This window comes from Stegostoma tigrinum, chromosome 13 (genome assembly GCF_030684315.1).
Source record: "Stegostoma tigrinum isolate sSteTig4 chromosome 13, sSteTig4.hap1, whole genome shotgun sequence".
NCBI classification, from domain to species: Eukaryota; Metazoa; Chordata; class Chondrichthyes; order Orectolobiformes; family Stegostomatidae; genus Stegostoma; species Stegostoma tigrinum.
This window is the reverse complement of record NC_081366.1, coordinates 11,615,580-11,640,352: the sequence shown is the minus strand read 5'-3', so window position 1 is coordinate 11,640,352 and position 24,773 is coordinate 11,615,580. Positions and strand designations below refer to the sequence as shown.

At 39.6% G+C, this 24,773-nt stretch overlaps 1 protein-coding gene across 5 annotated transcripts in view; it reads left to right on the top strand.

Annotated features, from left to right (window-relative positions):
- Positions 1 to 24,773, top strand: part of LOC125458256 (E3 ubiquitin-protein ligase RNF130) — a 137,740-nt gene that overhangs the window by 108,209 nt on the left and 4,758 nt on the right. Inside the window, exons 7-8 of one of the 5 annotated variants that reach the window (XM_048543377.2) lie at positions 4,945 to 5,035; positions 17,500 to 18,237. The exons of 1 other annotated variant lie outside the window; for it this stretch is intronic. In XM_048543377.2, the coding sequence (XP_048399334.1) occupies positions 4,945 to 5,035; positions 17,500 to 17,515 (107 nt within the window). In that variant the 3' untranslated portion in view covers positions 17,516 to 18,237. Of the gene's footprint in view, positions 1 to 4,941; positions 5,036 to 17,499; positions 18,238 to 24,773 lie in introns of those variants that run through there. 3 more of the 5 variants (XM_048543375.2, XM_048543374.2, XM_048543373.2) reach the window with 3 other exon arrangements.

Sequence of the window (24,773 nt, the reverse complement as noted above, 5' to 3'; positions counted from 1 at the left end):
CCCAGTACCAAATCTAACGTGGCTTCGCCCCTTTGTTGGTCTATCTACATACTGTGTCAGGGAGCCCTCCTGCACACACTGGACAAAAACTGACCCCTCTATTGTACTCGAACTATAGTGTTCCCAGTCAATATTTGGAAAGTTGAAGTCCCCCATGACAACTACCCTGTCTCTCTCACTCCTATTGAGAATCATCTTTCCTATCCTTTCCTCTACATCTCTGGAACTATTCGGAGGCCTATAGAAAACTCCCAACAGGGAGAGATGACCTCTCCTTTTCTTCTTTCTAACCTCAGCCCATACTACCTCAGTTGACGAGTCCCCAAACATCCTTTCTGCAACTGCAGTACTGTCCTTGACCAACAATGCCACGCCTCTGCCCCTTTTACCATCTTCTCTGTTCTTACTGAAACATCTAAATCCCGGAACCTGCAACAACCATTCCTGTCCCTGCTCTAGCCATGTCTCCGAAATGGCCACAACTTCGAAGTCCCAGCCTGCCACTTGTCAGCTTTAATAGTAACTGGCATCAGTGTAGCACATGGATAAATTTTGAGAATTTTGTAGATAGTGTGTTTATTTGTAGACATAATCTTAAGGTGCAATTAGTACACAGGCACATAAGAAATCCGTGACTATCAGGCATTCCAGAAGGACTGGCAGGTAGTACATGACTGATTTGAATACATCTCACTCTCCAACTAGCATATTGATTGAATGCTGGTGAGATGCATGGTTCTTCTGGAGGTGTAGTTTATGGTGGAATGTCTCTAGACAGCTGAGCCAAGCTGACACTTGGCAAATATCTATAACTCTCTTTCCAGGTGAGATTCAGAATGTTGTTGTTGTATTTCTGTACTTAATTGTTGTATAACCCCAGATGTCAGGCAAAAAAGTAATGTGTTATTAAAGCAAGTGCATTTTCATCTTGATTGAAATGCAATGGATTCTGAGAATCTCTGGAATTATAACTGAACTTCTTTACTTATTTTGTGAATTCTTAATCAATAAGCAGCAACATTTGGGAAGATATAAAGACAAATTCTTGAGGCTCATTCTTATTTATCTTTGCCACATGCCAAGAGAATCCTCGGACAAAATTGCTTGGATCTTCTGAGGATCAGATGTTCTCACTTCTCAATTGCATGAAAATTTCAAACTGGTTAGAGGTTAGCCCGTGAGATGGAAAAATCAGCCCAGTGCAATGTTGAACTTTTAATTGAGGTTGTATGTTGGGAACAGCATCTGGGATGAGGAAAAGTGCTATTTCCTGTTGATCTCAACGGTGTCTTGAAGTTGATGAGGAAAGACTGGTTCTTTTTAGTTTGCATTTACTGCTCATAAGGTGTATTTGTGTCAAACTTCTGTCACATACGTATTAAAAATGCAGAGTAAATGTTCCAAAAATACTGATGTCAATCTGGGTTGCAGTATTTTCACTTAACTTTTTTATATTTTCATCTTTAATTCTTTGTGTGTGAGTGATATGCTATGTGAATGTTTCCTCCAGCAATGTGGACTTGGGATTTGTTTCCACAAGCTCTAATAGCCTTCCAATACTTTTAGTGATGATTCTTCACACTTAACCTGAAGGGTGAATTGTCAGGTAGGAACTTGACTGTACAAAATCGCAACTTGCTTGATCGTGATCTCCTGTTATAACCAATGTACCTACGTGCAACAGTGTACACTGGTGATCATCTATGCTGTGCAACAGGAACCAGTTTCCCATATCTTGAGCATATGTGGACACTAATGTGAATTGCATTGGCAGTAAGAGACTGAGCCGAGATCATTTAATTTAGGAGAGACTTGAAAACAGATACTATAATCGGTTCAGTGATAATGGGAACTGCAGATGCTGGAGAATCCAAGATAACAAAGTGTGAAGCTGGATGAACACAGCAGGCCAAGCAGCATCTCAGGAGCACAAAAGCTGACGTTTCGGGCCTAGACCCTTCATCAGATATAATCGGTTCATTTACTTGCTGCGTCATGAAGAATTCAAACAGAATTTTTTTCTTAAAGGTCTCAAATCAGGATGTTTTGAGCAATGTTTCGATAATGCTTTGACACACTGGGGTAGTGTACTGAAACTAAAGCCCCACTGTTCCTGATGTCACAACAAAAATTAAACATTTGAAAAATACATGCAAAGTTCCCCAGTATACTTGACTTTCAGACCCAGATTGATAGAAAGCACAGACTAGGTCTCTGTGTTAAACAAGTAGTACTATTTATTACTTTGTAATTAGGCTGTAGTTATGGGGAAACAGCTGTGAACCAACAGCATATAACACCACTAACTAAAACTCTGAACACTTTGTAAATTACCTCTCTCTCATGCCCCCTCTCTTCTCTTCCCCCTCTCTCTCTCTCTCTCTCTCTCTCTCTCTCTCTCTCTCTCTCTCTCTCTCTCTCTCTCTCTCTCTCTCTCTCTCCCTCGTTTGTTCCCAACCTTTAAGCTGTTCAGTTACTGACGAACCAATCGATTGTTGGCAAGCAAAAGATCTGTCATTCATCACAAGAGGTTGGTCAGTGGACTACTGACAGTTACCAGCAGAAACTGCATCACTACACTGCTTTGACTCCAAATCCTCTACAACTCTGCAGTTACTTCTTGTTCAAAAATGTTGTTTACACAATACCCAGCATTAGTGTCAGGTTATTTGCTTTTCAAAATTGCAGCTCTTGTTTTAGACATTTCTTTCTCATTTCAATCCCACTCTTTAAAAATAAAAAGGCACGATTCCTTCAACAACAGTGGCATTTCCCAAATCTGCACCTGGTTCAGCTTATTGCTGCTAGAAACAATCAGCCATGCCTATATGGATTAATCCAGCATAGCACTGATGGACCTTGCACATTCTATTCTCTGTAAACTTGAGATTACACAAAACTCCTTATTTGCACCAAGCTTGTTTTCTTACTGTCCTGTGCTCACTGATCTGTCATCATATTAATGCAAAATACAGAGGATGCTGAAATTCTGAAATAAAACAAAGAACAGCTGGGCTTTCTCAGCAGACCAGGCAGCATCTGCATGAGAAATAAAGTTAATGTTTCGATTCTGATGAAAGATCATTTTGACCTGAAAATGTTGGCCTGGATTTTTAGCACTGAAGCAGATAGCAGAAGTTAGGAAACTTCAAAGTGCCCATGTGTGCAGCAGCTGAAGGCTGCATTCGGGACGGCTGACAGAGGAATGCATAACACCAAGCCCCGAGCCCAGAAATCCTTTACTCCAATGGGACTCCAGTGGAACGCCAGTGTTCGAAGGAAAATTCTGCTTCCTTGACACCTCTGGATTTCTGCTCTCTGCTGTCCCTTGCACGATACTCATTTATATGAAGTTGAGGCTTCTGCTGTTGGCATCATAAAGGATCTGGATGATTGATATTTTATTGCCTTGGAGTCAAATAACTGTTTTTAAATAGTAGATAGTTCTGTTTTTTTTTAAGCATTTTTTACTTAATGTTGATACAAAGGGATTTTTGATTCTCTGTATTGTAAAGTGGATTGTTGGAAATGTAAGTGGTATAGAATCATAGAATCCCTACAGTGCAGAAGGAGGCCATTCAGCCCATTGAATCTGCATGGCCCTGCAAAGAGCATCCCACCCAGACCCAGCCACCCCGCCATTGTGCCCTAAAACCCCGATTTAGCCGGGCTAATCTACACATCCCTGAGCATTAAGGACAGTTTTCAGCACGGCCAATCCACCTGACCTGCACATCTTTGGACTGTGTGAGAAAACCAGAGGGAAACCCATGCACACATGGAGAACATGTAAACTCCACACAAAAAGTTGCCTGAGGCTGGAATTAGACTTGACTCCATGGGTCTGTAAAGCAGCAGTGTTAAACACTGAGCCACTGTGGTGCTTGATGCATTGGGAATGAGGCGTCATTGGACTGGATATGGGAGGCAGAATCTCACGATGAACCTTTTTGATCTCTGTTTTGAAATGGTTCACCACAGCTTTTGAGGTGCTATGAACCAAGACTGTTTGTGACCTGAACCACCTTGCACACTTAAACTGCACTGCTGAAATTTGGAAAACCTGGACTTAAGGTCAGAAATCCTGCATCAGGACATGCCGGTCATATTTAACAGGCTCCTGAGTCGACCTGACTTTCTGAAATCCAGCTTGTCAAATCTACAAATGCTGTCTGACTTGCTGAACGTTTCCAGCATTATGTTTTTGGTTTTTACTTAAGTCTTATCCTTGTTTTCAGATGTCTCCACAGCCTCAGCCCATCTCTATCTCTATAATCTCCTCCAGACCTACAATTTGCAAAGATTTCATCAGTCCTCTAATTTGGCCTCCTGAATGTCCCTGATTTTAATGGTTCAACTGATAGTCATGTTTTCATCTACTTTAAGCCTAATCTCTCTCTCTTTCTCCTTGGAACACTCTACTTCTCTCACCTTTCTTTAAATCCTTCTATCTTAGCCATCTGCCTTACTGTCACCTTTTGAAACCATGGAAATTATTGGGTTTTTGTCCTGTGAAGTGCCTTTTAGAAATTAATGCACTGCATAAATACATATCGATGTTCTAACTGACTGCTTGGTCTTTGTAATATAGAACAGTTAACTTATTAGCTATGTCCTTGGTCCTTTTGTTTAAAACCTGGTGTATTTTAGAAATGTACAGTGAGCAATCATTTCAAATAGTAATATTTAGAATTGCTCTCATTGAACATGACCGGAAAGGTGTAAAGTAGGGCCAGTGTTTCCAAGTGATGTGTGTTTTTTGGATGCCTGTCAATCCCGCTCATCATTTCCTCACACTGCACTGTTGTTGGTTTGCTTTCATGTCTGATCAATATTTTCTTAGACATGCTCACTTGTGCTGAAACGCTGCTGCTGCATAGGGGATTCACATCATTTTTCACATATCATGCCCAGAATGATTTACCTTTCCTTTGTTAACAGAAGAATGGCTTATTATCGCAAGCTTTGGTGTGCTTAGCGCTCTCACTCTCTTCTACATGATAATCAAAGCAACCACAGGCACAGCAGAAGATGAGTAAGTATACAGTCAATTCTCTTTTTACATTTCATATCATATTTTCTAGGTGACATTTGAGATTATGTTGAATTGTAGTTTCCATTTTTTGAGGTTTCTCGCCTTTTACTCTTAATGAATGTTATGAGAGAGTTTTTTTCTGACTTCACCAGTTGGCCACTTAATCTAAACTCTGTTTACTAATTCATCTACTCAGAAAAGCTTGTTCCAGCCCTTCCTGATAAAGAACACTAATTGGAAAATAAGTAACATTTTAACCATTCAGAAATGATTGTTTTTTCTTCTGAATTTCACAGGGCAGTGATGTAATTTATTTATGGATTCTTGTACGATATGATAATGGTACCAACTTGTTGAATCCAGTAATAACTGATTCAGGCAGTTGAGCCAAACTGATTTTGGATCAGTGGCCTTTAAATGCAGTGACCTTTTAAACCCTTCACATATTTACATCAAATATAGTTTTACATTTAAAACCATTAACAGCTTGCAGATCTGGCTACACAGCAGATGTACAATCTGATCTGTATATGCAATATTAAAAATTCACTCCTCGGATACTGCAGCAGCTAATGTTCAAATACAACATAACCTGGACAATATCCAGGCTTGGGCTGTAACATTTGCGACCAAAGTGGCAAGTAACATTTGCGCCATATAAATGCTAAGCAATCTACCACTACCCCTTAATATTCAATGGCATTACTATCACTTAATCCTTTATGGCATTGTGGGTCTACCTATGGTTCAGGATTGTATTTGGTCAAGAATGCAGTTGACTACTATCTTCCTCCAGAGGAAACTGGGGATGGACAAAAATGCCGGCTAGCCATAATATCCATATCCTCGGAGCGAATCTTAATAAAGAACATAGGAACACAGTCGTGCAGAAATCCAAAGCAGACTGATAAATTTAATGGCTAAGAAATGCAGAAAACTAGGTGTAATTTTGGCATTCCCTTCATTACATCATACTGGTTTCAAAATCAGCAAAGGTGATAAATTTCTACATGCTTAGATGGCCAGCAACTTTCAGGGTACATGCAGTGACATCATCATCGATAGCCATTCATTATCACATTTCTGTCACATATTTTAAGATTAGCAGACTGAGTGGCAGCTCAAAGTATACCTCTAAAGTTGTAGTGCAGTGGCAACACTATAGTTGTGTTCTGCCCATATTGGCAAGAACATACAAGATACGTAAGTATTAGTCAGTAACCATTGCAAACAATAGAAGATTTAATCATCTCTCCCTGGCTTTCAAGAGCAGTGTCATCTCCGAATCCTCCACTGTCAAAAATTGCAGAGTGGGGCTGTTTGCAGAGGATTACTATAGATATAAGACTGAAATCAACCAATTATCTAAGCACTGGCTACTGGAGCAATAGGCTGAGAATTCTGTGATGAACATTTCTTCCCCAAAGCCTGTCTGCAGTCTACAGGGCAAAACCTCAGAAGCGTAAAGTTACAATCTCCACTTTTCCTGGATGAGTGCAACAAGAAGTTCAGGACTATCTAAGACTGAGCAGTCTGCTTGATTGGCACCTCCCTCTCCACCCCACACACCTCACCCCCCCCCCCCCCCCCCCCCCCCAACCCGGCCACCTTCAACCTTCATTTCGTCCACCATATTGCAAGCCATAAGCAGTGTGTATCATCAGCAGGGTGCACTGCAGCAACTTGCTAAGGCTTCTTCAGCAATACCTTCTAAACCTCTGACTTGTATTACCTGTCAGAATAAGGATAGCAGATGCTTAGGAACTCCTCCAGCTGCAAAGTTTCCCTCAAAGTTGCACATCATGCTGATTTGGAACTGTTGTTGGATCACAATTCCAAAATTCCCTCCTTCACAACATTGTATAAACCTAGACCATATGGGCTGCATTAGTTCATGAAGGTGGCTCACTACCATTTTTTTTTGAGGACAATTACGAGTGGACAATACATGCTCGCCTTGTCAGCAATGCCCACATCCCTAAAACAATTAAAATGAGAAAAGGCAGGTGACCATTCAGCCTCTCAGGTCTGCTCTGCTATTTAAGATTATGGATAATCAGTCTCTTAACTCCATCCTCATGCCTTGACTCTATATTCCTTAACTTCTGTCTAGTAAAGTATCTATCAATGCCAGATGTAACATTATTAATTGAGTTAGCATCTGTTGCTTTCTCTGGGAGAGAGCCCCAAATTCTCTCTCGAATGTCATGATTTTGAGGCCCTCCTTGTTCTGGACATACTGTGAATACTGCCCAGGAGACTTCAGTCAATGCTAGAATGTTAAAATGGGGGTAGGATGAAAACGCACTTAATTTGTCTTCAGGAACAGAAAGAAACCACTAGTTTCCAACAATGATAAACTGATGATAACTATCAAGTAAGTCTGTGCCATTAGGCATGATGGAACCACAGATTCAAGACCATCCTAAGATTTGTTTGACATCATTGATTTCCAAGCAATAAATTGTAGCAGATAAGTTGAAAATAAACTGTGTATCTACTACAGCATTATTGAGGATAGATTTGAAATGAAGTTTCTGAGAATTATTTACTCTTGTATGTTATGAACAATCTACAAGAGGTAGATAATATTCTGAAATCATTCAGGGAAATTGAGACTACACAAGTTAAGTGAACAGTATGATTCCCATTTTAGATATGAAAGTGAGACAATACAGTGGTGAAAGGTTGGAAGTTAAAGAAGATAATTGAACAGGGAAGTACCATCATGGCGAGTACTTCAATGGACTTTCACCATAACACTTTTAAAGCTGTTTGATATTGGATGAATGCTATTCTACAAGAATCATAGAAAACCTGCTTTTCAAGTATGTTTAGTGGACTAGATCCAGAAGGAGATGGCAACTGAACTACACGTTTCACCGAATTTTACTGTCACCTTGACAGCCTCCTGAAAACTGATTTTAGTAGTGATAGTATTTTTCACCTTAAATATCTGTAAAAAGAAATCAAGCCCTATCAGCAGAAGGAGATCCTTCTTCTCTATGGGGAATGTGCTTTGTTGTGACTGACTTACCCCACTCTGAGGTCTAGGAACCCTATAAATGAAGATTATATTTGAAGGAAAACTCACTACGGAATTTAGAGGAGCAGCATGTGAGAGTATCTACTTGTGGTGATAATGATGTGTAACGATATTGTACCCTTTGAATTACATAAAATAACATATTATGCTATTTTAGTGCAATAGTTCTTTGTGCTTCCAATTTTTTTCACTTTTTTTAAGTTTTAGAACCTTTTTAAAACCTACCACATGCAAGGTGGAATTTAATGGTCACAGTGATGGAAATTCCACTGGCTGGAAAGCTGTTGGCAATCTTGTTGTAGCCCTACTTGAGCTGATAATTGGCAAGTGGCGTGCCAGGCGATTACCATTTCAAGAAGAGAATCTTACTCTCTCCCCTTGATATTCAATGCCATTATCATTAGCTTTGAAACCCTATTGTCAATATCCTAAAGGTTACTGTTGACCAGATTTTGGACTGGACCAGCCATGCAAATATTGTGTCTACAAGAATAGATTGGAGATTGGGAATTGTGCAGTTACTCTCGACCAGACTCCTGAAAACCTGTCCACCATCTTCAAGGTACCAACCCGGAATATGACTGAATAATCTGCACCGGCCTGGATGAGTGCATATCTGACAACACTCAAGAAGCTCAACACCATCAGGGACAAAGCATGCAAGAGATGCATGGGAACACAGTCACCTTCAAATTCTCCTCCAGGTTGGATTTCATCCTAACTTGGAACTATGTCACTTTACTACCACTGGGTCACAATCATGGAATTCACTCCCTAATAATTGGTGTACTTGTCAGTGATCAAAGAAGGTAGCTCATCACCTTCTCAAGGGACGTTAGGGATGAACACAAATCCTAACAAATCACATCCTGTAAATAAGTTTTTTTTTAAGAAAAATGAATCTGGGCCCTCCTCCCCAAGTTACTTAATGGAAACAGGTACTTTTCTTGTTAACAATATTGTCTACCATCTTCAGATGTCCCACCTCTGAGAACTATGTGCCAATCTGAGGCAAGCAATCTTCAGTACCAGCAGCATTTCCAGCAATAATGGTTGCTGTCATTACTGCAGTAGCGCAGGATTCTTGTGGGTTACTGGCAGGTCAATGAAGCTCAGCAAGGAAGAGAATAGGTTCTGTTTAAAGAAGTGTAGGCTGCCCAAACATGAAGGATCTATGCCACAAGTACAGGTATGTCACCTCAGTATGTCCATGTGGCCCCATCCACCAATGATGGAAGTATGATGCACTTGAGTGGCTACTTCAGGCCTTCACCTGGCTTCCAGTGGGAAAACTGTCCTTGACCCTTCTCTCCGTTCCTTACCACCTTGCTCCATTGCTCCTAACAGACTCCTCATAGAAGCATTAAATTCCACTCATTTCCTTTATGCAGGTATATGATTATATACTATAGAAAGCTTCAAATCTTTTTGAAAAGTTACTGATCTTTAATAATCTTTATTTTTTCATTAAACTGTCCCTAATCAATTAATTTAGACCTTTTGACTAATGGCTCATTTCCTGGGTATTTCCATTAATTTGAGCCCTATTTCCTCTTGTCTCTTCATCTTGATTATTTTCACTCATAATCATCTCATCTCTGTTCCTGATTTAACTCAGTGTATTAAATTCTGCCAGATCACTTGGCATTAATATCCAGTCCTTCACATTGCACACCATTCCAGTTGGTTTAAAAAGCTGAACTTTTTCCTTTATGGCAAATGTTCTAACAGCCTAGAAAGCCCAACTGTCATATTTAATGTACTGGTCCTGTTTTGGATAGACTGTTCAAACATTGTGTAGAGATTTAGATGTAAGACATGGGGAAAAACTTGAAATTCAATACATGATCCATCTATCACATTTATTTCGAAGCCTTCTCTCATCGTACCTTGTGTATCTTCTTTCTAATGTTCAAGAAAGACTTGTAATTCTGGACCTTCTGTGGGCTTTGTATACCCAAAGAATTTTAGCCAATGAAGTATTTGCTGAAGCATAGTCATGATTGTAATCTTGGAAATATGGCAGCCAATTTATGCACAGCAAGAGCCCCATCGGCAATATGTGAATAACCGGACAACCTGCTTTTAATTGTGTGTGTGTTGATAAATATTACAAAGGAGACTGAATGAATTCCCTGCAATGTCATGCTTATTGATCTTCTGACCTAGATTTCCAATCAAGTTATTTAAAATGTTCAACTTACTAACATTTTGTTCAAGGCTGATAAGTGCCACATAGTGTGTACTTCATTCATTCACAGAAAATCCCCTAGTCATTTTTTTTCCAATCTTTGCTATTAAAATCTAAGCTTGTCATCACCTACTTCCTGATTACTAAGACATGAAAATACCCTGGGTGCTTGAAGTCAGAGAGAAACAAATTCTGAGAACAGTCCAGTTACCCTGGAGGTCATGTTCGACTGTATTTCATTGAACCCTTTCTTTCTGCTTCACCAGAATTTCAAATCTCGTATTTCTCTTTGCTGTAATCATTCATATATCTCTGGGACTCTTGTACATCATCCAGTTACTGTAATTTCTCAGTTTTTAATCATTCCGTTATCTAATGTTTTCAAGAAGATTTGTAGCTTAGTTGTACATGTTGATCAAGTGGGTTTGGTTGCAAATGTTTCGTCACCCTGCTAGGTAACATCGTCAGTATGCCTCTGGTGAAGCACCTGTGTTCTATCCTCCTTGTTGTTTATGTGCCTCGGTTTGCTGGAGTAATTGGTATTATTTCTGGTTTTGTTTCTCTGTTCGCAGGATCTAATTCAATGTGTTCGTTGATGGAGTTCCAGTTGTAATACTAGAACTCCAGGAATTCTATGGTATGCCTCTGATAATCGCAGAAGCCAAACAATGTGTTGTCCCAGTTGAATTCATGTCCCTTTTTGTCAGTGTGTTGTGAGACAAGTGAGAATTGATCATGTCTCTTTGTGGCTAGTCGGTGTTCGTGTATCTGTACAATCAATTTTCTTCCACTTTTTGGCCTGTGTAGTGTTTTTCACAATCCTTGCATGGTATTTTGTATATTACCCCAGTTTTTCCAGTTTTGGGTAAGGGAACCTTTACACTCGTCAGTAACTGTTGTGGGCTTGTTGTCAGTTTGTGGGTGACTCTGATACCTAGGGATACTAAGCACACAAAAGTTGAAGAAACACACCGACATACAAACAACATCCTTACTGGGATAAAATTCACAAAAGAAGAGAACAACAACAGACTACCCTCCTGGACATAATGTTAGAATGCAAAAACAATGGAAAACTCCAGACTAACATATTTTGAAAAACCACACATGGACCTAATACTCAATTAGACGAACAACCACCTCCGCGCCCACAAATGGAGCTGCATCAGGACACTATTTAAGTAGAGCCACAATACATTGCAGCAACCAGGAACTATGCAAAGCAGAACAGGAACACTCATACAGCGTCTTCAAAGGGAATGGATTCCTGAAAAGCACAGTCCACCGTGACCTCCAAGACAGACCACAACAGGAAGACAGAACTTGACCAGACTCACGTATCAACCTATCATACATCAAGGACATGTCAGAGATTACCACAAGACTACTCAGACCTCTAGGTATCAGAGTAGCCTACAAACTGAAAACCACCCTACGACCGCTACTGACAAATGTAAAGGATCCCATACCCAAAACTGGGGTAATGTACAAAATACCATGGAAGGACTGAGAAACATTACATAGACCAAAGCAGAAGAAAATTGACGATATGGATACATGAACACCAACTAGCCACCAAAAGACACGATCAATTCTCACTTGTCTCACTACACACGTACAATGAGGGACACATTCAGTTGGGACATCATTCAATTCAACACATCCATAATCGCACAAACCACACGGAGACGCACTACAGAATTCCTAGAGGCCTCATATTCCAACCGGAACTCCAACAAACATGTTGAATTAGATCCTGTGTACAAACCGCTAAGAAACAAAGTTGGAAATAATACCAATCACTTGAGCAAGCAGAGGCATATAAGTAGCAAGCAGGACAAAACATCAATATTTCACCAGTGGCACACTGACAATGATGCATAGCAGGGTGACAAAACTTTTGCAACCAAACCCACCAACTTGGCAACTTCATTCCATTATTGTTTCTGCAATTTAAATCATTTCCAATCATCTCAGATCATTTTTTTTTTCTTTCTTCTACACTGTTTACTGGCTGTGTTGCTCCTTTACAAGATGATAATTTTCACAGAGCTGAAACATGGCACTTAACCAAATTCTCTCCACAGCTGCCATATATTTTGAGTTCTATCATTATTTGCTTGCATTCATAATTTCCATGGCTTTAGTTTATCTCTCCCACACTTTTTACTTATTTTTAAATGTCTTTGAGTCAAGGGTACCCTGGCAAAACATTTATTGCTCATCAGTAGCTGGACTTGAAAGGTATGTTGGATAACTTTAAAGCATCCAGTTCATGTGGTGAAGGTATTGCTGTAGTGATGTTTAGGGTGTTCCAGGATTTTTGACCCACTAATGATAAAGATCTGTAAATATGCAGCTCAAAGCTCGTGTGCTCGCTGAAACTTTATGAATGTAAAGAAAAAGGGCGAAGGAAAGTATTATTGAAAAGAAAGGGAGATGCTGTCAAACCTTTTCCTCTTGTACTCATCAGGACAAACACAACCATGTCAAACTTCAAAGGAAGAAAAAAATATACTGCATGAGAGAGAGAGACTCAGAACACCATAGGGAGCTGCTTATTATTTTTCAACATTTTAAACAAATGCTTAGAAACCAGGCCATTCTTCAAACTTCATGTTTAATGTTTTCTCACCTTTTGAATTTTCCAATTGGGCATATTCTAGCTTTATGGTTATATTACTGAACTAATAGTCAGACCTGGAGAAATTTTTGAATTGCATCACCACAGCTGTGGAATTTAATTGCAACTAATTAATCAGCATCAGGAATAGTGACTTTCTGAAGTTGATAAGAGGGGACAGTTTACAGGTAAAAAGATGATTGACAAGTGGGGAGCGTTTTAAAATGTGTTTAACAAGAGTTCAGTACCTGTGAGAGAGAAAGGTAGGGCTAGTAAAATTAGGGAACAATGGATGAATAAAGATCTTGAGGTTTTAGTCAAGAATAAAAAGAAACTATATATTAAGATATAGATAACTGGGATCAAATGAATCTCTTCAAGAGTATAAAGAGTGTAGGGGCATCCTTAGGAGGGAAATCAGGAAGGTAAAAACGGGATTTGAGATAACCTTGGCAGGTAAGGTTAAGGATAATCCAAAGAGTTTCTACAAGTAATTTAAGAGCAGAAGAGCAGCTGGAGAGAGCGAATAGGGCCCTTCAAAGATCAAGGTTATCTTTATAAAACAAAGAAAATTACAGCACAGGAACAGACCCTTCGGCCCTTCAAGCCTGCACCAGTCCAGATCCTTTATCTAACCTGTCGCCTATTTTCCATTTATCCATATCCCTCTGCTCGCTGCCCATTCATGTATCTGTCTAGATACACTTTAAATGACGCTATCGTGCCTGCCTCTACCACCCCCACTGGCAATGAATTCCAGGCACCCACAGCCATCTGCATAAAGAATTTTCCATGCATATCTCCCTTAAACTTTGCCCCTCTCGCCTTGAAATCGTGACCCCTAATAATTGAGTCCGCCACTCTGGGTGGGGGGTGGGGGTGCGGGGAGAGAAAGCTTCTTGCTATCCACCCTGTCTATACCTCTCCTGATTTTTGTAGACCTTAATCAGATCCCCCCTCAACCTCCGTCTTTCTAATGTAAGTAATCCTAATCTACTGAACCTCTCTTCGTAGCTAGCACCCTCCATACCAGGCAACATTCTGGTGAACCTCATCTGCACCCTCTCCAAAGCATCCACATCCTTTCGGTAATGTGGCGACCAGAACTGTATGCAGTACTCCAAATATGGTCGAACCAAAGCCCTGTACAACTTTAACGTGACCTGCTAACTCTTGTACGCAATACCCCATCTGATGAATGAAAGCATGCTGTATGCCATCCTGACCACTACATTGATCTCTCCATATTCTCCACCACTGACATCAGGCTCACTGGTGTACGTTGAACCTCCAGGAATGGGAGAGATATTGAATGAATAGTTTTCAGCAGTTTTTACTGTGGAGAAAGAAATGGAGGCTGGAGAACTCAGGGAAATAAATATTGATGTTTTGAAAACAGTTCATCTTACAGAAGAGTAAGTTCTGGACGCCTTAGAAAACAAAGGCACTTAAATCTCCAGGGTGTTGTGGGAAGTTAGGGAGGAAATTGTGGACCCTTCAGAATAAGATTTTTATCAGTTATAAACATGGATGAGATGCTGGAGGACTGGAGAGTGGCTAATTTTGTGCCTTTATTGAAGAAAGACTGAGGAGAAACCTGGTAACTATAGACCTCTAAGTCTGACACAGGTGATGGGATAAGCGTTGAAAGTGATTTTGAATGAAAGGATTTACATGCATTTGAAGAGGTAAAGAATGATTATGGATAGTGAACGTGGTTTTGTGCAAGGAAAATAGGGTCTCACTAACTTGTTTCTGCTTTTTGAGAAAGTAACCAAAAAGATTGAATGAGGGCAGAGCAATTGACATTCTTTACTTGGACTTTTGTAAAGCTCTTGATAAGATTCCGCATGGTAGACTAATTAGTAAATTTAGATCACGGGATTTAGGTTGAGCTTGCCAACTGGATACAAAGTGGCTTGACGGTAGCAGACTGAGGGTGGTGGTAGAGGGTTGTTTTTCTGCCTGGAGGCCTGTGACCAGAGGAGGTTCACCATGGAGATGGGTGCTGGGACAACTTTTGTTTATCATTTATATAAATGATTTGGATGAAAATATAGGAGTCCTGGTTAGTAAGTTGCAGATGACACCAAAATTGGTTGTATAGTGGACAGCAAAGAAGATTATCTAAGATTATAAAATTGATCTTGATCAACTGAATCAATGGGCTGAGCAGTGGCAGATGGAGTTTAATTTGGATAAATGCTCGGTATTGCATTTATAGGTAAAATAAACAAAGGGAGGACTTATACAATTTATGGTAGGCCTGGGGTACTGTTATAGAACAGAGAGACCAAGGGGTTCAGGTACATGATTCTTTGAAATTTGCATCACAGGTAGACAAAGTGGTTAAAAAGCCTTACCTCATTGCTCACACCTTTTTGAGAATACGTGTTGGGAGATCACGTTGAGGTTCTACAGGATGTTGGTGAGATCTCTTCTGGTGAACTGTGTGCAGTTCTGATCGCCATGTTATAGGAAGGATAGCAGATTCAGAAAAGATTTACCAGCATGTAGCTGGAAATGGAAGGTTTGAGTTATAAATATAGTATGGATAGATGGGACTTTTTTCACTGGAACGTAGAAGTTTAAGGGTTAATTTTTTGTAGAGGTTTATAAAATCTTGAGGAGCGTAGATAGGATGAATAGATATCTCTTCCCTAAAGCGGGGAAGTTTACAACCAGGCGGCATATTTTAAAGATGAGAGGAGAAAGATTTAAAAAGAATATAAGGGGCAACTTTTTTCACACCGAATGGTTAGTGTGTGGAATGAACTGCCTGAGGAAGTGGAGGATGCAGGTACAGTTTCACTGTTTAAAAGACATTTGGGTAAGTACATGAATAGGAAAGCTTTGGAGGGATAAGGGTCAAATGCAGACAGGTGGGAGTAGTTTTTAGTTTGAGAACAAGGTTGGCATGGATTATTGGACCAAAGGGTCTGTGTCTGACTTTATGACCATGAATCTACCAAAAATCCATGTGATTCACTAATGTCCGAAAGGGAAGGAAATCTGCTGTCCTTGTTCTTGGTGATGGGTGACTCTAGATCCACAGGAGTGAGGATTGATATGCAATTGTCCTCTCTTGTGTCCTAACAACCTTTCAGGTGTCTCAAGGGCAGTTAGGAATAAGCAATAAATGCTAGCTTTATCAACATCCTGTGAATGAATGAAAAGAAACAAAGGTGACATTTTATATAAAATTTCTGGTCACAAGATTAATGGCGATCTGTAATTGACCTAACATGTTTGGTCTATTGAAGGAGAGGGAAATAGAATTAATGTTTCACTCGTGTCTTGACTCTCTCCAACACTGTATATTCTAATTGTAATTATGAAAATCTTCAAGAGTTGATAGGAATTGGATTTTGTCCTGCATTAAATGCTCAGGAAATTCCATGTTAGATTTATTACAGAAATCAATTTATATTTTAGCTGTCAGAAGCAAGTAAAAGATAAGCAACATCATTGCATGTTCTAATTAGAGGTAACAAAAACAGAAATCACTGGAAAAGCTCAATGGCTCTGGCAGCATCTGTGGAGAGAAAGCAGAGTTAATGTTTCTAGCCCAGTGACCTTTCTTCAGAACTGCCAGACCTGCTGAGTTATACCAGCAATTTTTGATTTTGCTTCTGATTTCCAACATCGAGTTTTTTTTTGTTTAAAATTAGAGTTACTGGATTCTCATTAACCCTCCACTAAAAGCAAATGAACTTCAAATTTGAATTTCAGCCATGGAGAACCTGACGCTCCTTATGTTATAATATATCAAATACCTCTGTTAAATAAATTGCACATAATTACTATTAATACGCTTTTCTGACACTAAAACAAGATATCCACGTGGATATTTGCAAAATAGTACTGTTGCAATAAATATAATACTCCCTTGAGGCAAGCATGAAGGAATGAAATACAGCTGTTTTATCAGCTATGCAATCCCAATGGGACATATACTGGCTGCCTAAAACTGAGATGAGAGAATTTAATACTCTGCAGGTGAGCTCATCGTTCCAAATGTTTTCTCCTCTGTTATATGTTTAAGATCACTTAGCTGCCTCCCTTCAGAAGGTCTGAAAAGAGCTTTAGGCCAGAGCCCAGATGTTGACTGTTCAAACTGGTAGCATGGATCTTTATATTCAACTGAACAAACAGGATTTCTGATTTAATATATTTGCGAGACAACACATTCTGGATTTTCTGATTGTTGTGCAAATGAATATGATCAGGAAACAAGGTTAGCACCTCTGAAAAAGCATAATATGATCAATAAAGTGTCTAAGTTATGTATCTAAGTAGTGTCTCAGTTGAATCCATAACTTCGTTTGAGGTGAGACTGTACTAAACTGAGGCAAGCAGATATTGCTTTAATGTTTGACTTGAGATTTAGTTTTACAATGGTCTGACCATACATAAAATAAGTAAAGTTTGAATTTTAGAGAACAAATCCTTGTTCAGTTGAGTGAAATTTATACTTTGATCTGTATTCAAAATTTTTCAGCTAACATATAGAAGATCGATATATTTAAAATGCCTCTTTCAAAGACTAAATGTACCGAATATTTACAACATGACTTTTAATAAAATTTTCCTTCTCTTCACAGGCCTCTGTGCTGTTGAATCCAACCCTGCTGTAGCAGTAGACCATTTGGGAAATGCCTTCCTTTATACTAGAATTTTGCTAAAGCAAAATCTATTTTTTATATGTTATTTTTTCACATGCATCAATGAAAGCTTTGTAAGAAATATCTTTCAAATAAAAAAAGGAACCACATTTGTTTTATGCTCTTATTTGTCTGGGCACTAATTGTATTGAGATTCCTTTATTGCTGGCAAACAATTTGCAGTAAGGTTCTTTGCCCTTGGGGAATCTCACCTGCTCCTGAGGGTTGCATACTTTGAATATCTCAATTACTACATTTTAACTTTGTATAATTTTATATTATGAGACAGACGTTCTCATTCCAATTATTCAGATTAATTTTATGCAACCTTTTGAGTTTTCTTTCCCACATCTTATGTACACGTGCTAATATCTAAAGAGTCTTATGCTGTTATTGTTCCTTGAATAAACCACAGTGTGAGCTAAACCATGGACAATTTACAAATAAGAAAATAAACATTCTGGACCAACAAGATTATCTTCTGGTATTCTGTCTCCAACAGAAAATATTTCAGCCAATGCTCCTGATGTCAAATCTCTTTTTTTATTTGCAAGCTGTTTAATTCCTATCCCTAATCGTTAGGAGGAAGAGGCAGTGTGCTGCCTCCTTGAACTGCTGCAGTTTGTGGGGTACCAAGCCATCCACTATGCTGTTAGGAAGGAAGTTGATTTTGGCCCAGTGACAGCAGAGGATCAATGATCTAGTTCCAAGTCGTGATGGAATGTGGCTTTGAAAGGAAACTGTAGGTATTGGTGCTGTTACTGTGCATTTGCTGCCTTTATCCTTCTAACGGGCAGAAACCGCAGGTTTGGAAGTTGCTGCCAGAAGAAACCTGGTGAATTGCATCCTGTAAACGGTACACAGTGTTACTATTGTGTTGACAGTGAAGGGGCTTAAAGGTTTAATGATAGACCAGTCTGACTGAATGCAAGAACTGCTTCACTATCAGAGTAGTTGTGAATGAAAATGAATATTTGCAATTATTGGCAAACATCCATTTCACACCTTGCGGTGGTAGGAATATCATGGGTGAATTACTCAAAAATAATTAGACCAGGAAATTCGCAGTAATAACTTGCGCTCAGATGAATGGCCTCCAACTACCACAACTACATCCTCAGTTTTTTTATTATGCCAGCTGGTTCAACGTTTTCCTCTGGTTCCCATTGATTTCAGTTTTGTTCAGACTTCTTGATTCCATTGATCAAATGCTGTCTTCATGTCAAGAGCAGTCACTTTCACCTCATTTCTAGAATTAAGCTCTTTTGTTTATGTTTGGACAAAAACTGAACAGTGTTTTAGAACTAAGCACTCCTGGTCAGCACAGTTCTACAAAAAGCAATGGTCCTAGTCTGAACTCTGGAAGTTGCACTTCATCAAAATGACATACTGCACAGACTATGGTGTGGGAAGCTGTGGAATGAAATAGAATCTGAGTCCTAAGCTTTGGCGATTTGGGATATATTTTAGCGCATTTCTATCAATGTTACTGACTAATTTTACAGAATTATAAAGTACAAAGCGTCATTGGGCCCCTTGCTAGCTCTTTGAAAGAGATGCCTATTCATTCCCACTTTCTGGATGTTTATTGCCATGCAGTTCTTTTTTTAAAGTAAATTAATTATTTTTGAACTTACTGTTGAGCCTGCTCCATCTTTTCAAGCAATGTATTCCAGACCATTGTAACGCACTGCGTGCAGAAAACCTTTTTCCACAGCCTTCCTGTAATTCTGTTGTCAGTTATCGTAAATTGGTGTCCTGTAATTGCTGATGCCAGTGGCAATAATTTAGAGAAATACAATGGGTAAATTGAGTATTTTGACTTTATTAACTTGTGGTGCCATTTGTTTACAAAACCTATTCTTCCAACAATGTATTCATCTGAGAGTCTGAAATCAACATTGCAGTGGAAGCAATTTTGAAATATATCAACTAAACATTGCAATAATTTCATTATGGGTACCTGCAATGACTTGACTGGTATTCCTTAAAAGATATTGATTAATTAAATATTTCAATCTTGAGAAAGCCCTTGCACTCTTGGTATTTTGATGTTTGTTTCCTTAAATTAGGCATGGTTAACGTAACAGTGATAATTTACATGTCAGTTGCGGCTTAGTTAATAGCTCTTTCACTTCTGTATCAGAAGGTTGTGTGTTCAGGCCCCATTCCAAAGAAATTCACATAACCCACATTGGTAATTCTAGTGCAGCACTGTGGGAGCTTGCAGTATTGGTCATGCTATCTTTCAAATGAGACATTAAACTCAGCCATGACCTAACCTCTGCAGTGGATCCTGTGGTGCCATTTTGATAGAAAATTCTCACTAATGGCCTGGCAATATTTATACCTCAGCCAAAATCTTACATAAAATTAAGAATTGGAAATCTAAAACAAACACGGAATGGAGGAGAAACTCCACAGCTCTGGCAGTTTTGAGACCAGAGTTCCAGTTGCCAAATTATAGAATATAGAGTTCCTGGGCAGGGTGCACAGATGAGGATAATATCAGAAATGCACATTTATACTATCCAGAAAGGATTGACAGGATCTGTCTTGAAAAAAGACTGAGGGATTACCTAATAGAGGTAATTAAAATTATGTAAGGATTCAGTGGTATCAATATTTTATCTTGTGTGTAAGATGATAACTGGCAGTATCTGTATAAAATTATTACCAGGAATTCCAGGAGAGAATTTGGAGGGAGCTTCCTAATGCAGAGTGGTGAGAATGTACTGAAGATATTTGCTGTGATCCATGTTAAATCGTGAACAGTTACCTGTTTCATTGGGAGAATTCCGATCATTCATTGATACATCTTTAAAAGAGTGCTTTGATTTCCCAGTTCAATTTGAAAGCCGATAGCAGAGTAACCCCAACAGGCTGACAAGTACCTGCAGCTTTACTTTGTGTTTAAGGAAAACAATGCCTGAAATACAAGGCTGTTCCAGTGGCCTCTGAGAAGAGAACAGATAAGATGGGGGTTTTGAGTGTTGACCCTTCATCTGAACCAGTAAAGAGGTTATACCCACTTCCAGTGAAGATCCAGAAACGTAAGAGGCTATTTATTTCCTTCAGTGTATCCTTCCATTCAGTTAGGTTTGAACTTCATCTACTTGCCTTGGTTCCTTATGCTTCTGAAGAATTTCGAATTTCTATTTCCTTTCAGAGAGAAATGCTCCTTGACGTCACCCTTGAACAACCTAACTCTAAGCTTATATCCCGGTGTTCTGGGCTCACCCTGAAGATGTAATAGTTGTTCTGTATGCACCTTATCAAATTCAGTTATCATTGTAAACATTTAAAGGGTGGCAATGATATGGTAATACAATTTGAATTATTACCCAGTGACCTTGGTTAATGCTTTGTGTTCTGAAGTAGGGCCATGGAACCTGAAACATTAACTCTGATTTCTCTCCCCAGATGTTGCCAGACTTGCTGAGATTTTTCAGCAATTTCTGAAATTTGTTGTTAATGATTTGAGGACATGCTTTCAAATTGCACAGCAAATGGTAAATTTTGAATTAATTTAATACATCTGGAATTAAAAGATAGTTGAATAGTTACCATGGAACCATTGTAGACTGGTTTAAAAATTCATCTGGTTCATTGCCCTTTGGGGAAAGTATCTGGTCTGACCCATATGTGGTTCCAGATCCTCCACAATGTAGTTGATACTAAGGTGTCTTGTAAATGAATTAAACTGAATGAGCCACCCAATATCAACTAAGGTACTGGAACATTTCATCTTGCAAAGTCATCCTTATTAACAGCTGGGAGCTTGGGCCAAAGTTAGAGAGCTATTCTAAAGATCAATCAGTTAATGAGCCTGAAATAGTCGATCTCAGGGAATCATAAGGTATAGATATTATACCAGATGCCCCCGCACCAATAGAGGTGGCAGCCCAGTAGTATACAGTTGGGGAAAGAGTTGCCTTGTGAATCAGCTCAGGCTCCATGAAATGCCATGGCATTGGATGAAACATGCCCAAGAAAAGCAAATTGTGATTGCCACTTCCTATATCCATCCTCATCCACCCACCCATTAACCACCCTGTTGATGCATCTGTACTCCTTCATGTTGAACAGCATGTAGATGCAGAGGGTGGCAAGGAGCTTCAATGTCTTGTATCAAAAGTAGTTCAATGGCACTGCTGCAAACAAAGCTGGACAAGTAGACGTGTCTTTTAGAACTAGAATGGACTTGCAACAGATGCTGAACAAACCCATTTGGGGAAAAGCTGTGCTTGACTCCATCCTTGTCAGTCTACTTGTTGATGATGCATTTGTCTATTACAGTATTAGTAGGAATGACCATCACATAGTCCTTGCAGGAATGAAGTCCTGCTGTTACATTGAGGATACCTTCCATCATATTCTGTGGCACTGCCACAGCTGAATGGAACAGATCTAGAACAGGTCTAGAAACTCAAACAAAGCATCTGTGAGCAAGGGGTATTGGAGGCTGTATAAAGATCCTGTATATTCCCACCCCTACTCTACCATTACCATCAATTCAGGAGTTCAATGAAGAGTGCAGGAGGGTATGTCAGCAACAGCACCAGACCTAGCTAAAAATAAGGTGTCAACCTGGTGAAGCTACAACACAGCTACTTGCATGCAAGTGATTTAGCTATGATCCCACAACCAACAAATTGGATTTAAGCTCTGCAGTCTCACCAGATCCAATAATGAGTGGTGTTGGAAAATTAAGCAACCAGTGGAGGAAACTCCATGAATATCCCCATCCTCTGTTGGAAGAGCCAAGCACCTTTGTGGAAAATGAAACTGAAGCATTTGCAAGCCTCTTCAACCAGAAATGCTGGATGAGTGACCCATCTTGGCCTCTTGTCAATCTTCTATCACTTTGTCAAGAAATGGCTGAAGACTTTGGATACTTCAAAGACTGAGCCCTGATAACATTCCAGTACTGAAGGTACATACTCAATGGAGCCACATCCCTAGCCAAACTGTTCCAGTACAGCTACAACATTGGTCTGTAACATTGTGAAAAATTGGCCAGTTATCTCCAGTCCTCAAAAAAAAGCACAGCAAATCCAATCTAGCCAATTACCCTTCATTCGTCAAATCTAAATCATCACAATGATGGAAGACCTGTCAACAATGCTGTCAAGCAGTTCTCTTTCAAAAATAATCTGCTCACTGCAGTCAGTTTGCTCTCTGCCAGGCCCACTCAGTTCCTGACCCTTGGGCCAAAAGGCAATATCGAGTAGATGTGTGTGTGTCACATGCCTTTTGTGTTGATGTTGCCTTTATCAATGTGACATCAAGGGCCCCAGCAAAGCTGGAGTCATTGCTGCTAGTGATGCATACCTGGAATAAGAAAGATGCTTTTGCTTTTTGGAAGACAATCATTTCAGCCAAAGGATATCACTGCAGGAGTTCTTTGGTATGGTGCCCTAGATATAACCATTTTGTGCTGATTTAATCAATGATCTTCCTTCCATTATAAGGTCAAAATGGGGTTGGTTTTTGATGATTGAGTAACCTACAAGTCCTCAGATACTAAAGCAGTTCATGTACAAATGCATCAATACCTGGTCAACATTGAGGCTTGAACCAATAACATAAGTATCGTGCAATGATCTTCAACAAGAGAGAATCCAATTGTCTTTCCTGGATATTCAATGACATGACTATCTTTGAATTCACCACGATCAACCTCCAGTACATTTACCATTGGCCAGGAATGGAGCCAAACTAGCCATATAAATACTGGGCCACAGGAGCAGATCAGAGAACTTTGGAACTTTGCATCAAATGATTCCATTCACCTCCTGTCTCCTCAAAGCTTGTCAACAAGGTAAAAGTCAGGAGTTTGTTTGAATACAGTCCACCTGATGCGTGGCTGCAGCTCTCAGAATACGAAAGAAGCTCAGTGCCTGCTCAATTGGCATCCTCTGTAACCCCTTCAACATACATTTCCTGCATCAATTGACACATATTGGTCGCAGTGTGTGCCATCTAAAGGATACAGTAGCAACTCAGCCAGCTTAGACAGCAACTTCCAAATCTGTTCCTGCACCACCTGGAAGGACAACTGTAGCAGGATCATGGTAGCACCACCACCTACAAGTTTCCCTCCAAGCTTCACACCATTCTCAAATAGGAATTACACCACCATTCCTTCACTGCTATTCAGTCAAAATCCTGCTGCTCCTTCCTTAATAGTATGGAGAGTATCTCTAAACCACAGGAACTAAAGTGTTCAAGAAGGCGTTATACTTTCCAAAGAACGTTAGCATGGATAATAAATGCTGATCCAGTGAATGACACCTACATCATGTGAACACATTTTTAATCTTGTATATTGAACGGAGTTCATCCCAAGCTAAGCAGACTGTTCTGATTTAACCATATGAAATCCTAGTATAATTCGGGTGAATCTGCGCTGTGCTCCCTCTCTGAATTGAGGTGCAGTGTCCAGTGTTACGACCAGCCTCTAAGTGAGGTGCTGCAATTTGGTATGGTTCTAGATGGGATACTCCAAATTGGGGGAAGGATAAATTGGCTGCCCTTATTCACCTGCATCCTCGGTTGGTCACAGCAAGGTTAATTTAGAAAGGTATTCACACACAAAAAATCCTTTCTTCCAAACCAAAGGAATGTACGTTTGAAAGGGAGCCATTTTAATCAGACCTGCTTGATTTAACGAAACAATGGGTTGATTAGTTACTAAAGCAGGAATAAATAATACAGTCCACATACAGACTAATTATAAATGAGAAGTGTGTCCACAACGACAAAGTCTTTGTGAACTTCTGTTGTGGACTTTCCAAAGTATCAGTCTTTGGGTCTTTGCGATGAGTAATTAATGGAACATTGATGGTTAAACTATTTATTTCAAGATTCTTGGCTTTGCAGGTCAGGTAAAAATTTGTTGCTCTCTCCTTTTTGAATTGGCTTGCTAATTAGCTTTCAGCAATCAGTGAAAGACTCCTTTACCTGCAAAGCTGGAGTAACTGGTGAATAGTTCTTTGACTGTGATTTGAGGCACACTAATGCTTGAACCTAGGTTAACAAATACCACAGCCTACCAGTGCACAGAAGCCCCTCGGCTCACCAGCACACGCAGACCATGGTTAAACTCTTTTTCATTGTGCATAGCCTGAAATACTTTTAGGAGTTTGCAGTTCTGTCTGGAGTGCATTTCTCTGTTTTGAATCTTCCTTAATAACTTCAGAGGTGACATT